The following is a 17,821-nucleotide window of genomic DNA, read 5'->3' as shown; positions in this document are numbered from 1 at the left end:
AGCACATTTTCTTCCCGACAATACATAATAAGTGTCAAAAGATCACGAGAAAATTCGTTGCCTGGCTCTCGTGAAGGTTGGCCGCAAGGAAGGATTTACTTTCCCAGCAATTCTAACCCCGGTTTTCCGTTAATGTATGTTGGATTCCGCGGATTCAATAGTCGAACCGTCTCGTGAGAAAGTCTTACCTAACGTCTCCCTTGATCAAAGTTTATCATATTTCTTCAAATCATCTAGTGATTCGAGATTCCTGTAAGGACAATATTTCAGTTCAGCAAATTCAGTTTCTCAATTTATTTCGATGTCCCAATCTTATTTTTAAGGTGAACTCGTTTCAAATTATGCTGAAAGCGCAACTAATAAAGCGCAAAATGATATGTAAAAACGGATCCACGATAAATAACTGTACGCTGTAAAAAAAGTTAAATCAATCGATGTTTTATCGTCCTATCGGGTGACGTATTACTGCATAGAGGATTATAAAATCTCTGGTGCAAAAGTAGCTACGCTTATGGATTATAGAAACATGTTTGCAGAGAAAAGCATTGCCGTTCCATTGTGAAGATTTCGAAGACTAAGCAACAGAATAGTGTTTCTAAAACCTCAGCTTGATGAAAGTATGCGAAGGGTTTCTCATAGTGACTGTAGTGATTGATCGATCTGAAGTGTTTTCTACGAACCAATACCGTTGAAAGTGCTCACCAAAACAAAAGGTGGAATTATTTATTGTATATATGGTTTAAGACACGTATTAATAACAAAAGGTGCTTCACGTTTTTCTTGCTCTTCAAAGAATATTGAAACGCGAAAGGAAATTGTACAATATTCACTGAAAGTTTAAATATTGCTTGATGCTTCAGATTCAAAACCTAAATGTTTGCACTAACCTAGACATACAATATAGATCGACGGTGAACCATTTCTGGTCTGCTCATTGAGTCTGTATTTATCAATCCAACTAAGTAACGCTTCCCAAAGTGACTGTCTTAATACATTCAGTAGCCGAACACATACCCCCATCGAAATAAGTTTCTTTCCTTGCACTTGTGACAATTAAATGATAAAAAAAAGCATGTAGGACTTCGAATGTTGTGTATATTTTCCGCGGCACAACTAGTCAAGATTCTTTTGCATGTGAGCAAAGACGTAAGGTATACTACCGGACGCCCCGCACCGGGCGTGTCTCTAGGGTGCTAACCCTATTGTGTTACGACGCGCTGATGCTCATACAAATCTACTTTGTACTTAAACCCCCCAAAAGACGTCCTAGAGCTTTCTTCCGCTCGTTGTCACCGTGTCTTCCGCTAAACAGTTGCTTGTTGAATCGTGTGATCGCATATGAGTGTGTGAGTTCGGTGGTTAAAATGAACAATGCACTTGCGCGTGATCGTTCGCACGATCGTAAGGATCTGGCCGGTAACCTTCCGCTTTCTTCCGCTGTTAATTGAATCTATTTCCTGCGCCATAGCGTCCTCCGCCACCCCTACCACCTCCTTGCTGGAAGTGTCTTCCTCCTCCACCGCCGCCACCACCACGATTGCCACCGTTGCCTCCGCGGTTATTGTTGTTGCTGTTGTTGTAGTTATTTCGTCCTCCATTATTCGTCACCCAGTTGCTGCCACTGTCGGTGTTGTAAGGAGGTCGATCAGCGAATGGATTCCGCAGAAGATTATTTGCCGGTGGCATCGAATTGCGCGTGATTTCGCGCACTACTTGCTGCTGATATTGCCGAATCTGGCTGCTGAGCTGTTCGAATACGCTACGATTTCCACCACCGGGAGCCGGACGAGTGTCGTTCACGCCAAAGGCATTATTCTGCTGGCGACCATATTGCCGTGAGCTGTTACTGCTCCCTCCACTCGAACTGTTGTTGCCAGTGTTGTAGCCGGAGTAGTTGTTGTAGGGTGCTGTTGGCAATATAGAGATAAAAAAAAGAGAAATGAGAGTTAGTAGAGAAAAAGAAAAAGTTAATATCATCTGTCGTTTGTGTATTATCAAATTAATTTTATCGTGCAAAATAGATTCGAGCAAGTAAACCCCAAATTGTCAATTCATTCCGAGCTATACCGAGGTTAAATCAAAGCAACATTTGCTTTTCCAAGTACAGCGTCTACGAAGGAAGGTACGAAGGTATTTGACAAGAGAACGATTATAGATAGACCTCTAGGAATGTGTGACGTGTTTTTGAAGACATTATTGAGCACAACCGATCTTTAGTATAAAAGATTGACCGCAACCGGTACGATTGGTACCTAGCAGATTGCAGTTCAACATGATTACAAATAATATTACATAAACAGTGAAATAAAGTAGTGATGATTGCATATTAAATTAAATCTCCTATGTTCATTCAAATTCTCAATTACTTATTACTTGGATTGATGAGAAAAGATATGGAAGATATGGCCCGCATCGCGATTTTCATATACTTCGCATATAACAGGCAATTCTAAATGGATGATTAAGAAAATCTTATAGGTTTAAGAATTACTATCCCGTTCTTCAAAGTTTCTTCAATCATGAAACAAATCAGAAGTCAATCACAGGAGTATTGCAAAAAAACATTCAGTTTGGTTTAATCATTTGAGCTTCATTGTTTCAATTATCTTACAACAATGTATGAACCAGTCTATAAAATAAGATAAAATATAACAACAGTGAGAAAGTCCATTTATAAATGTCTGGTAGACGGTAGAAGAGAAAAGCACAGCACAGCGTCCGGATTTTCCAATGAAAATTAGATCACATCCGGGGTCAAACTAATGACATCATCCCTCACGCCCCGCTCAACACTACAACCCCTCCTGGCACGTGTGATGACACGCTCGTGTCTTCTACACGAAGCAGCACACCAGAACCCAACCCGATTCGCCAAATTATTTTCGAGTGCCACCAAATTGCACCCCAGCGTAGCAGCTCGGCTTAGTTAACCATCATATCACAAAAGAACGAAGCGTGGGACATTCGTTAGAAATCATTCTGTGTCCACCCCACCCGGGGGCGCAACCATCTTTTAACCTCACCGTAACCGCATACTCTTAGATCGATCGAAGCCCCCCACCCGACCGACAAACAGCCGGCCGCACCAGCAATATTCAAAATACACTGATTTGTGGTGAATGAGGCAGGAACTCAAAAATCAAACCACATCCTCCACAAACCCCTTGACGGTGTTGTGGTGCAGGTGATGGAGGTGATGGTGGTGGCGGCGGCGGCGGCGGCGGCGTATGTCATAATTATGATTCAGTATGCGGCCGTCAGCCATCGTCACCAGCGCCCGCTATATGTCCCTCTCGACCAGCCAAACAAAAGCATCGAGCGAGAAGAATAGAGGTCAATATGCAGCAGTCAGCCCGTGCGATGATTTTCACTTGGCCCGGCCAAGTGCAGCCAACCACCCGGCGCTCGAAGAGTCATCAAACTTTTGTATCGCACACGTTTGTTAGGGAACTCCGGAACTCCCGGGATGAATGCCGGAAAATGCTCAAGTGCTCATCTTCTCACAAGGACAAGCCAAACCAAATCCGTCCTGTAGTCGAATCCATGGGCTATCCTTGCTGGCTAGCAGGCTAGAGAGCAACGGGACAACTCGGGGCCCGCGTTCACCGTTGTTGGCACCGTCGGACGAAGTCCTTGAAGATTGCACGTAACCACAACACCTACATCCGGGATCGAGGCCCAGGCCTTAGCCTGGCCTTCGTGTTCCGCTCAATGGTGACAATTTGTGACAGACAGCCAGGCAACGAGATCCTTCTTCTTCGCTTCAGGAAGGATGATGCATTCTGAAGCCCTTATATTCGAACGATTCTATTCATACCGCCACTGCACCCTTCTCCCTTTCCAACCTCACGACTAACAGACGCTACTTCGGTGCTACAATTTTCAAACGTCTGTTATGCACCGTTGAACTCACTAGCGGCTGAATGATTTTATATTGTTGGATTTTTTTTTACATTACTAACACAAAAAGTGATCCATATGGTCTTCTGTTAATGAACTACTTGGTTTGGTGACAATTTTTGATACAAAACAAAATGTGAGCACGAGTATAACTGCAAATCTTTGTGGCGTGAACCGGCTTGAAGTTGGTGTACACTTGTTGTAAGGACGCTCTATATTTTTCTCTGCAGCATTCTGTGTAAAGTTCCAGTTGTTGCAATGTTATTGGACCGGGTATCATTAGCCTGGACCGGCCTGGCGGATTGCAAACAAACGGTGCATATGATTGAGCGCAGGTTGCACCGGAACCGTCGGATCTCACTCGACTTACAGCGCCTCATCACTCCGGAACAATAGGCACCGGTATGAGGAGATTTTGGCTACCCTGTTCCTGACTTTCGTCTCTCATCATCCGTTCTCGCGAGCCACGCAGAAGAGGCTTTGTGCAGTGTGCACGCGTGTGTTTGTGTGAAGTGCACTTTCCAGCGCTTAAATGCGCCTCCGCCATTAAGCCTCTCGAGATCAATTTGCAATTGATTGTCTGATTGTTGTCGCCCACTCCGCGCAACCGCACAACTCCTCCGCAACTTCTCTCCGCGCGAGCTAGAGCCGTGAGTCGCGACAGCAGAGAAATCATGAAAAACCACCGACGCGGGACCGACCGGCCCAGTGGGGGATAACCTGCACAACAACCAACCAAACCACCACACACACACAAACAAGCCGGTGGCGCTTTTTTCCCTCCCATTGCCCGGCACTTACACTTAAACCTCTTCCGCTACACTACGGATTATGCGGGATGTTGGAGAAAGAGTGACTAGAGAAGCATTAAATTGTTTATATTTGTACTCCCACGGTACAGTGCTTGCATTTCTTTATCATTGCGTGAGCACAACACCTGGCGATCGAGTGTAAGCACGTGAGGGATCAAGCTTATGTCACAACAATTGGCAATGGGTACAGCTGGCTCTAATTTTCGAAAACGGACACATTTGGCCGGCGATGCTATGGCAGTTGGCTACTGATATTAAGCCTCAAATTCAAAGGCAACATCATCTACTGGTTACAAATGAGTAATAGCTAGTTCAAACACCAAACATCTACTATCATCATTTGTTAAAGATAATATGCGCCCTGATTTTCAGTGGCGCACATCTTCAAATATACAAACTTGTTGCGAAATTTTAATGTCCTGATATTAAAAGATAAAAAGACAAAAAGGTCACGATGTTGTCTTCTATCGTTTTCTTACGCGCTCTTGCGTTCACAGAATACAGTCACGATTTAAGGACATTAGTTTCGGCTTAATGTCACTTCCAAGAAGCAATTTGTGTATAATAGGCTCTATGTTGTGCTGCAATTCCATAAAAAATATTACAAAAATTGAAATATATTGAACTCTAATGAGGTAACCGCCACATACTCTGTATCCTGTGATGTGAGATAACTGATTCAGCTTGTTATAATGACACGTATTTCAAAATGCCGACTCTATCCCCGTTCCGCCGATCGAACTATATTCAAACACCTAGCAATACACACCAGAAGAACATCCTAACAGCATAGTCACACCGTAGGCTCAACTTAATACGAATCTAATTATACTTTGATCTTCACCCCGGATCAACCTTGATCCGCTTGCTAGTAACAAGCACAATTCTCTCAATAATGGTCTTTGTATTGGCACCAAGCAAAACAAACAGGCGCTGTACGAACAGAAGATCCAAAGGATATCAGTGAAGATTTGTCAAGCGTCCTTAGGATACAGTTGGCGCGTGAACGAAAATTACGGACCAAATTTGTATCCCCTTCACCATCATCTTTCTCGTTCCATTTGCGCATCAGCCCATCGCCTATTCGTCTTTCCATTTCTCCACTATCGCCCATCATTGTTACCACGATTGCCTCGATACCCGGGGAATGGTGATATCCAGTGCCCAGCCAGGTGACAAATTATGTGACGATTCGCTTTAGATTTTGAGCTCGAAAATATCTCTCCGTCATCTGTACCGCACAGAGCGTGGAGATGAAAGCGAAAAGCGAAAGTAGTAAGTCCATAATTAGCAACAACGATTGCCTCTGTGCATTGCCGGGAACACTCAAACGTAGCAACCAACAACGCCTGCAACACTGGGCACATTCTCGCATTTCGAAACAACTGCAACAAAAGTAAAACTGAGGTTACAGAGTCCTTTGATCGCTAACAAAATGGTCGCACCCGTGTATTTGCTGGACCGAAACGGTAATTTGATACTGCCAGTCAGTATGTTTGCAAACAAAGTTACGGTGCGAATCGTGTCCCAAAACCAAACGTACGACCCGGGAGCACAAAAACCTGCGTTATAGGATCATCCTTTAAAGTTAACTATCATTGGATTCGGATCTATACCGCTTTTTTCGTTTTTCGGTTTTGTAGAAAAAGAAGGTAGACGGCATTGAAGACACAGGCAAAATCGTTCGAAAACAAAGAACCCGAGAAGAACGAAAACAGAAAACCCGGAAAACGAACCCCGGGAATCAGCGCTTCGAGTGCGTTGCATTAGGTAATCCGGGAAGGCCTCTACCGATCACATCTTTTCCCTTTTTCTTCTCATGCGTGCAGAGCCACCTGAGTGTGTCTGATAGGTTGATGAAGATACGACGCTCTGGGTGCTGGTCCGGGTCTCATTGAATCCTAATTTAACCCAACATTATCCTGGTAGTTATCCTTCGTTGCAGCACTTCGAGTGGCGACGCATTGCATTGATCATGTTCGCGGTTTAGCAGCACAAAGGACTACTACAATAGTTGGCCGAATGGTGGTTAAGTGCCCCTTCAACCGTTGTTTTTCTCCTGTTATATATTTCCAGTTTCCAACCAAAGCACCAATCCTACGCTCCTTCCGAAACAGGCAAACGTAAGGACAAACGTATCGTGTTATCCTTCCTGCCGCCCTCGTGCCAAGGCATTTTCCTCGAACCAAAATAGAAAACAAACAGCTTTACCGTGCAAGTGCTAGCTCTACATGATCAGAGGAAGGAATGTAGGTTATCCCCTTATTTTTTTTGCTTTATCAATATTTTTCATCCCCATGCCACTCTTCTTAGCTCCTCTTTTTGAGAATCGGTATCTCTATCTCCTACGCGCCAGTGCGTTTCACCATAATTCGACGTTCAACAATCAACAAATTGAATATGATGTGTTGTGTCCGTGCATATTATGTTGGATGGTAATGCATAAACAGGAGTTCCGTTGAGCACAAGTGAATCCTTGGAGATGATGAATCCGTGACACCATGTTCTTGTATATCATTCATATTCCCGTGCTGGAGCGATAGTTCAATTCGTTTTTTATACGTTTCCTTCCTTCGGGTTTAAGGCCACATTTGAGCACTTTGTCAACACCCCGCACTGTAGCTGGTGTTCTGTGGGAAATCTGTTTCGATTATCTTTTCCCTTCGGCACCACAGAATTGCTTGGCGTGATAAAATTTGGGAGGATATGCCCATGGTTGTTGTGTATTAAATGAATAACAATAAAAAAAGTAAGCATTTAAGGGGTTGTTGGAATTTCCTGGGAACAAACCAACATCTACGATACAACATTGAATGAAATAATTGTGTAAAAAAGAGCATTATTATCCCACACACATGTTTCTGGCGTTATGCTGTCCACATGTGAAATTCACAGTCACCGTCGTGCCTTTATTTTATTTTAATGCTTGGGCTAGTTTAAAGCAAATTATGGAATTAATCATACAATCATTTGTACGTTCAACAGAATATTTTTACAAGTACCTTATTCACAAGTAAATTAAAATTTGTTCCAAAAACCTACCGGAAACATGTGATTTCAGAACAGCAAGAATTGTGCAAGAATAAACGATTAATAGTCACAGTTTGCTATGTCTCATTATGGTGTCACATAACGGACCTGCTATGATTGAATAAGGCCCCTTGGGAGTCTTGCACTAAAGTCCGTATTAAGCATTTCGCAGTTTGATCAACCATTTCGCAGTTTGATCAGTGGGAATGCATCTTCGATTGGAATTATATCCTCCATGGATGCATGCATGCAAAAGCATTATAAACTCTTTTCCTGTATCATATGGTAGCTAACAAGTGGCAGCTCCCTGCAGCCTGCCTGCCGCTCATTATATCCCTGTCCGATGCGTACCCAGAGCGGAAAGACTGAAAAGCTCAACCGCACTCAGGAATCTTTTGTTCCATTGTGTCGTTGAACGTGCTGTCACCGTGAGTCATACGCCGATGTTTGATTGCCAGTAGCCGGTTGTTCTAAACAACAACCCCGTGGCACCGACCGATTTGCACGCGTCATGAAGTGCCAGAGATAGAGGCAGGAGAAGTTGAAGAAAGAAAAAAAAAATCGAAACCAACCAACCAACGGATGGTATCTAGAAAGGCACCAAACGGCGCTCATTAGCGACATCGCGTACCACCACTCGGCCCACCAGCCAAAAACTAACGACAAAACCCACCCTCGTAGGCGTCGGAGGCCTCCCCAATAGGAACTAATTAACCGAACAATATCGTGTCCCGGAACATGCCGCATTAAGAAAGGTTGGTTGACTGGTAGGTAGGGTTGTCAGCAGCCAAGGAAAAGGGATAGCGCACAACACTGCGCGGAGGAAGCGAAAACGTGCCAAAGTGGCAATCCAGCGGAGACGCAGCGGCCAGCGTCTAGCCCGGCAGCGGTTCACTGCAGAGGTACCGAATGGATTGTGGCAGAAGCGGAGAGGTTACTGCAGCTCCAAGAGGAGAGTTTGCGAGTGAGAGCGATTCGCTCAAGTGGTACTCATCGTGGCGCGGTGCTTTGGGCCCTCCCTCCGTGGCCGTGGCTTTCTAGCTCCCCTCAACCGACATCGACATCATTATCTACCTCAAATCACCCCCGACAGGACGGAAGGATGGTCCCTCCTTACTAATTGACGCCAAAAAGCACGCAAGACCCGTCCCGCTGGATGAAACAATATGCGAACCTAAAGGAAGAGAACGGAATACAGAGGAAATGCTTAACTTACCGTTGCGGTTACCACCACCACCGCCACCACCACCTCCTCCATCGTAGCGATTGCCGCTGTTGTCATAGCCGCTTCCGTTGCCTCCTCTCGATTGAAAGTTATTCCGGCGTTCACCGGCGTTGCCGTAGCCATCGTGGTCTCGACCACCTCGGCCACCACCACCGGATCCTCCGTAACCGAGTCCTAGGCGATTGTTGACCATCCGGTGACCGGCTGCACCGAGTTGGGCGCGATCGACACGCGGTCCAAAGCCAATCACTGGCCCATCTTGCGCACCCAACACCTTCGGTTGATCGGTCGCATTGTCTAGCTTCCGGGCGGGGAATATGAAATCGTCGGCAAACTTCGGATCGAGGAACCGCACCGTTAGCACCCGGTTATCCGTTACAGCCGTGAGGCCCGGAATGGGCGATGGAAGGGTTCCGTCCTGCGGTACGTTCTCCTTCGTCGGTACGATCAATCCCTGCACGTAATCGACCGTGACGGCAACCTCGCGCTCGTAATCCACATCGTTGCCACCGTATAGTCCGGCCAGCGTACGATATCCGGTACTGCCCGGAAGCACAAACAGCTTCGCGTCACCATTCTCGTTGCGTAATCGTTCCTCTTGCGTTAGCAGTGGTACCTTTGGATCGGTCGCACGGAATAGTCGCTTCTCATCGACGAACGGTAGCAGAGCAACGCCCTGCCACGCGAACTTCTTGCCATTCAGATCGATGTGGAAATCGATCGGATAGAAATCGATGATCGGACTACGGGGATCGACCATCAGCTCGGCGAAGGCCGGTGGTACGTGGCTGCGACTGGCCGCCGGAAACACGCCCATCAGCTGCTGGAGCGGTTTGAAGGGAGTTCCACGATCGAAGTGTGTGTTCACGTTCTCCAGATGCTTAAAATCGGACGCGAACGGTGCGTAGTGGTAGGGGAAGTACCATTCCCACGATGCGCAGCCCTGGTAGTAGTAGCGCAGGACCCAACACAAGCCTCTCACGTACTCCCAGGCCACCGTCTGCCGGAACTTGATGTTCTGCGGGGACACATCGAACTTGGACTCGTAGTACCGATCCTTGAAGCCGTCCTCCCACAGCCTCACTTCATCCGGTGTTTCCTTCTCTTCCTCCTCGGCCACGACGACCGATAGTGGTTCCTCGGCCTTCCGTTTCATATCGCGAGGCTTACCCCCCTCGGTCGCTTCGTTGCCACCCGTGGCCGACGATGCACTTCCAGATCCGCCACCGCTACCGAGCATACGGAAATGGGCTGCCTCTTGCCGTGCATTGACAATGGCGGCCGGCTGCACACCACGACCCAGCGGTGTCGGTGCAAACTGGGAGTTGTTGATGTGCTGAAAGTTGGGCCGCTGCTGCCGATCCTTCTGCAGGCGCATCCGTTTGTTGCGCTCCTTGAACCGATCCTCGCTGACCTTGCGCTGGCGGAAGATTTCGTCCTCCGCGAAACCCAAATCCGTCATTATCATCTCGACTCGATCGAGCACCACCGATCCCGAATCAGTCAGATAGCCGCGCGTCTTGTACACGCACTTCTTGTACAGCGTGATCAATCGATCGATCGCATTTTCGCGAATCTCCAAGCTGGGCAGATGCGGCAGAAAGTCGTTACCAACGAAGAAGCACATAAACACCCAATCGTCGATTACGCGCTCGAAATCATACGCAAACGGGAGATTCGGCATATCCAGCTCCTTCTGTAGATACTCCTTCAGTACGTTCAGCCGCACGAAGATAAACTGTGTCTCTTTACCCGGACCGGGTGGGGTTTTGATCATGTCGCGCTCCGACTGCAACCCAGAGCAGTCCTTCATTTCATGTCCGATCTGCTGACAGATATCGCACGGCCGGTCCTTGTTTGGCAGGAACTCTTCGCGAATGATGGTGAAGTGTGTTTCGTGCGTCGCCAACCCGAGCATAATCAAATCCGCGTCCGCACCACACAGCACATGGTGTGTGTTGGGATCGTAATCCGGCTGGACGCGCTGCTTGCGAATGTAGTCCATTATCTTGTGCTCACCCTCGCCGGGTACGTTCGCATCCGACAGGATCACCTTCAGGTCCTTCCAGCCCGGATAGTTGTTCATGCGATCGTGAATGTAGTACTGCAGACATTTGCTTAACCGATCCATGAACGGGGTTCCCGGCGTGATGCAGTTCGAATCGAAGTGGCTGCCCTTCTCCTTCTCCGGTGGCAAGATAGCACCCTTGGCCGCCAGTTCCTCGCGAATGCGCGCCACCTCCGTCGCCTTTTCGGCGGCTTCCTTCGACGCACGGAAACGCCGGGAGCGCTGCTGGTTCATCTTCGCCCGCGGTGCCACCCCGTCGATCGCCATGTACAGCACCTTGCGGGGGCGCACGATGTTCATCAGCCGGTCGATGCACTCGAAGATGGCAACCATCATCTCGTCCTCGTTCTTCGGTGCCGGTTTGTCCTCCGGATGCGTGCACGGGTGTATGATGCCGTTCATGTCCAAGTACAAATTATCGAACTCTATCCGATTCGGGTTCGGATTGCTCATGTCCTCGTACTGCACATTTCCATGATCGTCGGTGTTCTGCACATTCCACAAAAAAAAAAAAAGCCGGGAGAGTTAGCACGATGCTTCGTAAACAAAAAACGTCCCGGAGGAGGAACCGCCGAAAACTTCTTACCTTTTGCTCCACGCATTCGATTATCACGGACGGGTATTTGCGTGATAACCAGCGGAAAAAGGCTGGCACTCCCATGGTGGCGGTGGTATCGTTCTTCGGATTTTCTTTAGAAAACGCACAAATTTAATTCTGCAAAATAATCCACGAAGTCTGTGCCTCCAGCTGGTCCAAGGATTTTTTTGGGTGGGCTGTGTTGTGAGTGGTGGACAAGAGGGGGCCTGGTGAGTTTGGTGAGTTTGGTGCGGGTGCCCTGTCAACGCGTTATTCCCCTAGCATATGGTGTATCTTTTTCACCCGGTGGCGAGACCTGAGAAAAACGACGACGGCGATCAGAAAAAAGGCCGCGCGCAAAAATGTTGAACAAATTACCATCTTTTTACGTGAAATTGAGTTCCGCCGATGTGCCAATTCGTACCATCGCCCGGCGATATCGCGATTGCATGAAGGTGTACATTCCGCCAAATGATAAGACCACAGCTCGCCTCATGTTCGCCAACGAAGGGTAAGTGGATATCGCGGGTTACTAGACGGTAGCACCAGAATACAAGAAGACAAACTACACTAATTGCTACTATGTTCCATTTTGCAGATCTGCGACGTACGCCGCCAATGAGATCGCTAGGCAAGACGGAGTCCTGGCTGTTATTCCTGGCAAAGAAGCCCCGGCCGAACCAGATCGCACTTCTTGGCGTAGTGGGGTACGTTCAAAAGGTTCTTCACAGAAGCTGAGACATTCAATATTCTTTTTTAATAATCCAATCGCAATTTTTCGTGTAGTCGGACAAACCCTCAGAGGAAGCGTCGAAAACATTTAAGAAGCCCTGGAAAAATTACAAAAAACCAACTGAATCAGCGGTAACGAATGGCGAAGCTGGAAACTCGACAGCATCAGGATCTCCGCCTCTTGGTACGTCCAAGACGCTGATGAAAATGCCAAGTTGTGCCAAGTGTTCTGCGTGTCCCGTGATGCGAAAATGTTTTACGTGCGGAACGTTTTATTGCGATGTGAAATGCCAAAAGCAACATTGGCCAGTACACAAGGAAAACTGCATGCCGTAAGTAGTTGAAAGCTGGTCTGACGGAAACGGTTCATATCTTTGACAATCTGTCCGTTTCTTTCAAATCAGGCGCCTTACTATCGATACGGAAATAGAAAAGGCTATTTACATGTCCGGTTATGATGCAGAACAGAAGCCACACCCTACCGTCAAGCATCTGCAATCTAAGCCCCAGCATTTGGCAAAGGATAAAGAGCGTGCTGTTAACTATCAGCAACCGGTGGGAGATTCACAAAATCAATCGCCAAAACTGTTTCTTCAACAGCTCGTGCAGGATGTGCAACAAATGCCAAAGAAACAACAGAAACAAGAACCGGTTCAGCGAAACTCTGTACAGCTTAATAATCAGAATGATAATCCGGCGAAAGCACAGAGCCAACCGAAAAACGTTGCTCCAAAACAACAGCAGGAAGATTTTCAAAATCAATCCAAAATCTTGAACCCGAAAGGCCTACTATCGAAAATACGCGATGCCAAAAACCGCAAACTTCTGACGAGTTCTTTTCCTGCGGTGGGCAGTGATGTTAAAATAGCACACGTGGCCGAGGATGCTGTGTACATTTACAATTCTGGGGCGGGGGCACACGGTCGACCAAACCAGTACTTGAAGACCGTCGAGCGCTGTTTCGTCGGCGGTCGCGCAGTAAAAGAACATTTGGTGCAAGCTCCTTCGCCTGAGGATATCGTGTACGCCCCATTGGCTGGTGCGTACTATCGGGCGGAAGTGAAGTCCGTTCTGGGTGATAAAGCGATCGTCTTCTTCACCGATTTTGGTAACACAGAAACTATAGAATGGAAGATGTTCAAAGAGATAGAAGACCCAGAAATTAAGTACGCTGATCGTTTAATTCACGAGGTACAAATCGAAAATGTGCCCATACTTACGGATTCTATCCGGAAGCACCTGCAGACGCTTGAAGGAGAAGCGTTCGAGCTCTCAAAGGTGGTCGACATACCGAATAACAAAGCAAAGATGGTGGAGCTGCGTCACTCGAAGGAACTTTATTACTTAAGTGAAATGATACGTAAACTATCCAAAGATAACGATGAAATTAGGAAGAAACAAACTTCCACACCGAAAGGTGATCCAAATAGATACGTTCCGGTGTCAATGGATGAAGTGAGTATCGGTTTGTCGGAAATTTGAATTCACACTTTTGATACATCTCTCTCATTAACAGTTATCTGAAGTGTGCCTTCCGTGTGGCGATGATGTTGAGCTGATGATAATAGATGCAGGGGAACTGAATGATGCGAGTCATCGGCTGGCGGTTATCGATGTTGCTCATCAAGAGACTTTTGCAAAGTTACTAGCAGAAGTTGGAAAATATGGCAAAACGGATGAAAATATTTATTTGCCGGAAGAAACCCATCATCTGTGCCTTGTCCAATGGGACGGAATCTGGTCACGTGCTGTGTCGTTGAACATCGGATCGAAACAGGCATCGAATCTGTACTGCCTGCTGGATCTGGGTATTATGAAGACGGTAGAATCTACGTACGTGCGTCGCTTCCCGCAGGCCCTCAGCCGAAAGTTATATGTGGCCGAGTGCATGGTGGAGAGTGAGTAGACGTGATAGTGGCAAATAGCTGGTGAAGATTGATGCCACATTTATGCATTTACTTTATTTCACAGATCCCGATGTGCTTAGTACAATAGCAACCGGTAGCGATCAGAATCCGGATCTGCTTGTTGGGAAAAAGATCATGGTGGAAGTACTCCATAGCACATCCACGGATGACGAGCAGCGAATTCGCGTGAAGTCGGCGCTTTACAATTAATCTGCTTTCTTTCGAACAACGCATTTTCTTTTCATATGCAAAGCATATAGCAATAAATGCACATCGTTAAAGCTACAAATTGGTGTCTATTGTTTCGTTAATGAGCCTCTATACTTTTCGGCATTACGCTAGAGTTTACGCGAGATTTACGCTTCGTGTAGCACCGGCTTGATAGTGGTGAAAATTTTCATTAAAAACAAAACTCGAAGCGATAAATAGGCTTCAACCCTGGATACCAGTTGAGGTTAGAAAAAACGCGTACCCGGCTCCTGAAAACTCCGTAGAAAGTGGAAAAATCTTGTTTTAACTATTTTCTGCACTTCCGTCGTCGTTCTCGTTGAAAAAGTTGGCCTTCCCGGTCGTACAAACCGTGGGCAATTGTCCAATCTTTTTTCTTTTCTTGGAAGCCGCATCTTTCGCAGAAGCGCGGTAACGCGGTTTTCAACGTTTTCATGATGAAGTCTTTAGAGTTCGATAAAACGTCTTTGAGAGCCACTTTTGATCCCAGTGCTGTTAACATACGTATGGTTGCAAAACAACAGTCAAAATGTAAAAAAGTATTCATTCCAATGGATAATGAATCATTAGCTTTAATATATTACAAGAGCGAAGAGTAAGTAAACGTATTCCCGGAAGGCTGGCGTCATTTGCAGGTTCTGTGTCTTAAACTCGGTACTTCTTCTTAATTCCGTAGGGATGCTGAAAAGGGATTGCAAGAACTTCGTTATATACCGGGAGTTATATCGATTAGTTACAACATTCGGAAACAGTTAAACCCGTCCATAACCCCACAAAATGGGAACGCCGTGACGCTGCCTGCTACGCCAAAGCCAAGTTACCACGACCCCGAGCCGTTCCTCATGCTGCCCAAATGTGCAAAGTGTTTTGCGTGGCCGGTAATCAGAAGGTGCGGCGTTTGTGGCACTTGTTATTGTGATGTTAATTGCCAAAAGCAAGACTGGCCGCTGCACAAAGAAATCTGCATGCCGTAAGTATTCTTATACAGTGACTGATGGCAATTGGTATCGGTATTTTAAACGCTTTTCTGTTTTAGCAATCTCTTCATAGATCCTGCATTAAAAGAGGAGGCATCCAAAATTACTCCAGAACAAAAGATGCAGTATTACGCCAAACAAAAGCCGCCAACCGCAAACGATTCGCCAGATGCTCTTATGAAACAGGCTAAACAGAAGGATCCAGAAAATCTCCATCAGGAGCACTGTCGGCCGTATCACCAGCAGGGCGATCACGGGGAGACACTACCATCGGTACAATCCGGAGAAAAGCAACAAAACAATATACCAGCGCAACAGGACTCGCAAAACTGTAAAGGGAAGGATGGAAAAGGTTTGCAGCAGGAATTCGAACGAGAAAACTGTCATCAGGAAAAGTTCCAACAAAAAAAAGAAAAGAAATCTCAACAAAAACAGCCTAATCAAGAGCCTTCGCAGAAACAGTGTCGACAGGAGATCCAAAAAAAACCAAAAGAAAAACCTTCCCAGCAAGAGCCACAACAAAAAGGATCTCAACAGGAACCTAAAAAGGAGATACAACAAAAACAACTGAAGCAGGAGCCGCCGCAAAAGCCACCGCAGAAGCAACAAAAGCCACAAAATAATCAACCCCAGCCCGAACCTCCTAAAGAACAGCAGCAACTGTTAAATAAGCTTCCCTTGAGAGCCCTAGTTGCCAGGGCGAAGGAAGAAAGTAAACGCAGGGTGTTGCAGCAGGGTTCATTTCCGTCGGTAGGCAGTGAGGTGAAAATAGCGCACGTGGCCGAGAATACAATGTTCATCTTCGAAGCTGGATCTGGTTCCACCGGGCAGCCTAGTCAGTACCTAAAGTTCATTGAGCGCTGTTTCGTCGGGGGCGAAGCCGCCCAAAAGTATTTGATCCATGCTCCTGTCCCTGGGGACATAGTGTACTCGCCGTTTGAAGAGGTCTACTATCGCGCGGAGGTGCGCAGTGTTACGGACGATAAAGCGATTGTATTCTTTACCGATTTTGGTAACACGGAAACATTGGAATGGAAAAAGTTCAAAGAGATCGAAGACCCAGAAATTAAGTACGCTGACCGTCTTATTCATGAGGTGCAAATCGAGCATTTGCCAACATTTACCGACTTCGTCCGAATGCAGCTTCAGGCACTTGAAGGAGAAGCGTTCGAGCTCTCAAAGGTAGTCGACATACCAAATAGCAAGACAAAGATGGTGGAGCTGCGTCACTTGAGAGAAATGTTACTTAAGAAGCCAATGGCGTCCCCGGACGACCAAACTCAACCGGCGGTAGTACCACCAGATCCAAAAAGCTACGTCCCAGTTTCCATTGCCGAGGTTAGTATCATTTTGTTCAGAATTGGATCCATTCTAACTGAACTCCGCACTTTTTATCCATCTCCCCTGTCATTAACAGTTATCTGAAGTGTGTATTCCGTACGGCGATGGCATTGAACTGATGATAATAGATGCAGGGGAGTTGTATGATGCAAGTCATCGGCTGGCGGTGATCGACATTGCCCGAAATGACGCTTTTGCGAAGGTACTAGCAGAAGTGTGCAAATATGGGGAAGCGGACAGCAATGTTTACTCACCGGAGGAATCCCATCATCTGTGCCTTGTCCAATGCGATGGAATTTGGTCACGGGGTGTACCATTGGCAACCGGATCACAGGAGACATCGAATCCATACTGCCTGTTGGATCTAGGGATTATAAAATCCATAGAATCTACACACGTTCGACGCTTCCCGCAGGCCCTCAGCCGGAAGTTATATGTGGCGGACTGTATTGTCCAAAGTAAGTGTCCCCGAGTGTTACGTATAGAAGTAACAAGAGATGACTTCATTATAGCAACTTTTGATTTTTGCAGATCCAGAAACCCTTTGCAAGCTAGCAACTGAAGGCGTTCAGAATACGGAGCTGTTGACTGGTAAAATGATCAAGGTTAACGTAATTCCGAAGAAAAACAAGGACGATGAAATACAGCAAATCCGAATTATCTCTGTTAACTGAAACTGCCCACAATGCAAGGGGTAGTAAAAGGTTAGAATAGTTTTTCTTGTTTCTTAAACAATCGTTTCAATTTCAGTATAAAGTAAACCATAACAAAACGTGCCATACGAGCTTTCAGCTTTACATTTATCAAAACGGACCCCATCTTCAAATTCTCATATGTTATGTGATGGATTAATGAACTGATGTGATGAATTATCTTATCTCGAATGTAGTAATGTTAAGTTTGATAGCAAGCGCTTGGGAAATATTCGCTCATGTTTCTACCATTTGTTTGCCAGAGGAGTTTAATTGATGAGAGACACGTGTTAAGTACAATGAACTTACGGATCCGTTTAACTTAAATGTTA

At 46.3% G+C, this 17,821-nt stretch overlaps 3 protein-coding genes across 3 annotated transcripts; 2 read left to right on the top strand and 1 right to left on the bottom strand.

Annotated features, from left to right (window-relative positions):
- Positions 1-718: 718 nt before the first annotated feature.
- LOC125949256 (5'-3' exoribonuclease 2 homolog) lies at positions 719-11,808 on the bottom strand. The gene is made up of 3 exons (XM_049676138.1): positions 11,622-11,808; positions 8,959-11,524; positions 719-1,907 (listed from the first exon to the last, which is right to left on the bottom strand). The coding sequence occupies exons 1-3, from the start codon at positions 11,694-11,696 to the stop codon at positions 1,441-1,443; spliced, it is 3,108 nt and encodes a 1,035-aa protein (XP_049532095.1). The 5' UTR covers positions 11,697-11,808; the 3' UTR covers positions 719-1,440.
- A 125-nt stretch (positions 11,809-11,933) lies between these two features.
- Positions 11,934-14,531, top strand: LOC125949285 (uncharacterized). Its single transcript, XM_049676190.1, has 6 exons — positions 11,934-12,123; positions 12,211-12,319; positions 12,399-12,676; positions 12,749-13,799; positions 13,861-14,242; positions 14,316-14,531. Exons 1-6 carry the CDS (start codon positions 11,975-11,977, stop codon positions 14,459-14,461), a joined length of 2,115 nt encoding a protein of 704 aa, XP_049532147.1. The 5' UTR covers positions 11,934-11,974; the 3' UTR covers positions 14,462-14,531.
- Positions 14,532-14,715: 184 nt separating this feature from the next.
- Positions 14,716-17,801, top strand: LOC125949278 (uncharacterized). Its single transcript, XM_049676180.1, has 5 exons — positions 14,716-15,074; positions 15,156-15,449; positions 15,516-16,794; positions 16,874-17,255; positions 17,329-17,801. The coding sequence occupies exons 1-5, from the start codon at positions 14,914-14,916 to the stop codon at positions 17,469-17,471; spliced, it is 2,259 nt and encodes a 752-aa protein (XP_049532137.1). The 5' UTR covers positions 14,716-14,913; the 3' UTR covers positions 17,472-17,801.
- Positions 17,802-17,821: the final 20 nt, after the last annotated feature.

Source organism: Anopheles darlingi, chromosome 2, assembly GCF_943734745.1.
Source record: "Anopheles darlingi chromosome 2, idAnoDarlMG_H_01, whole genome shotgun sequence".
Classification (NCBI taxonomy): domain Eukaryota; kingdom Metazoa; phylum Arthropoda; class Insecta; order Diptera; family Culicidae; genus Anopheles; species Anopheles darlingi.
Note: the sequence above shows the minus strand (reverse complement) of the source record. Positions and strands in the feature narration are given on the sequence as shown.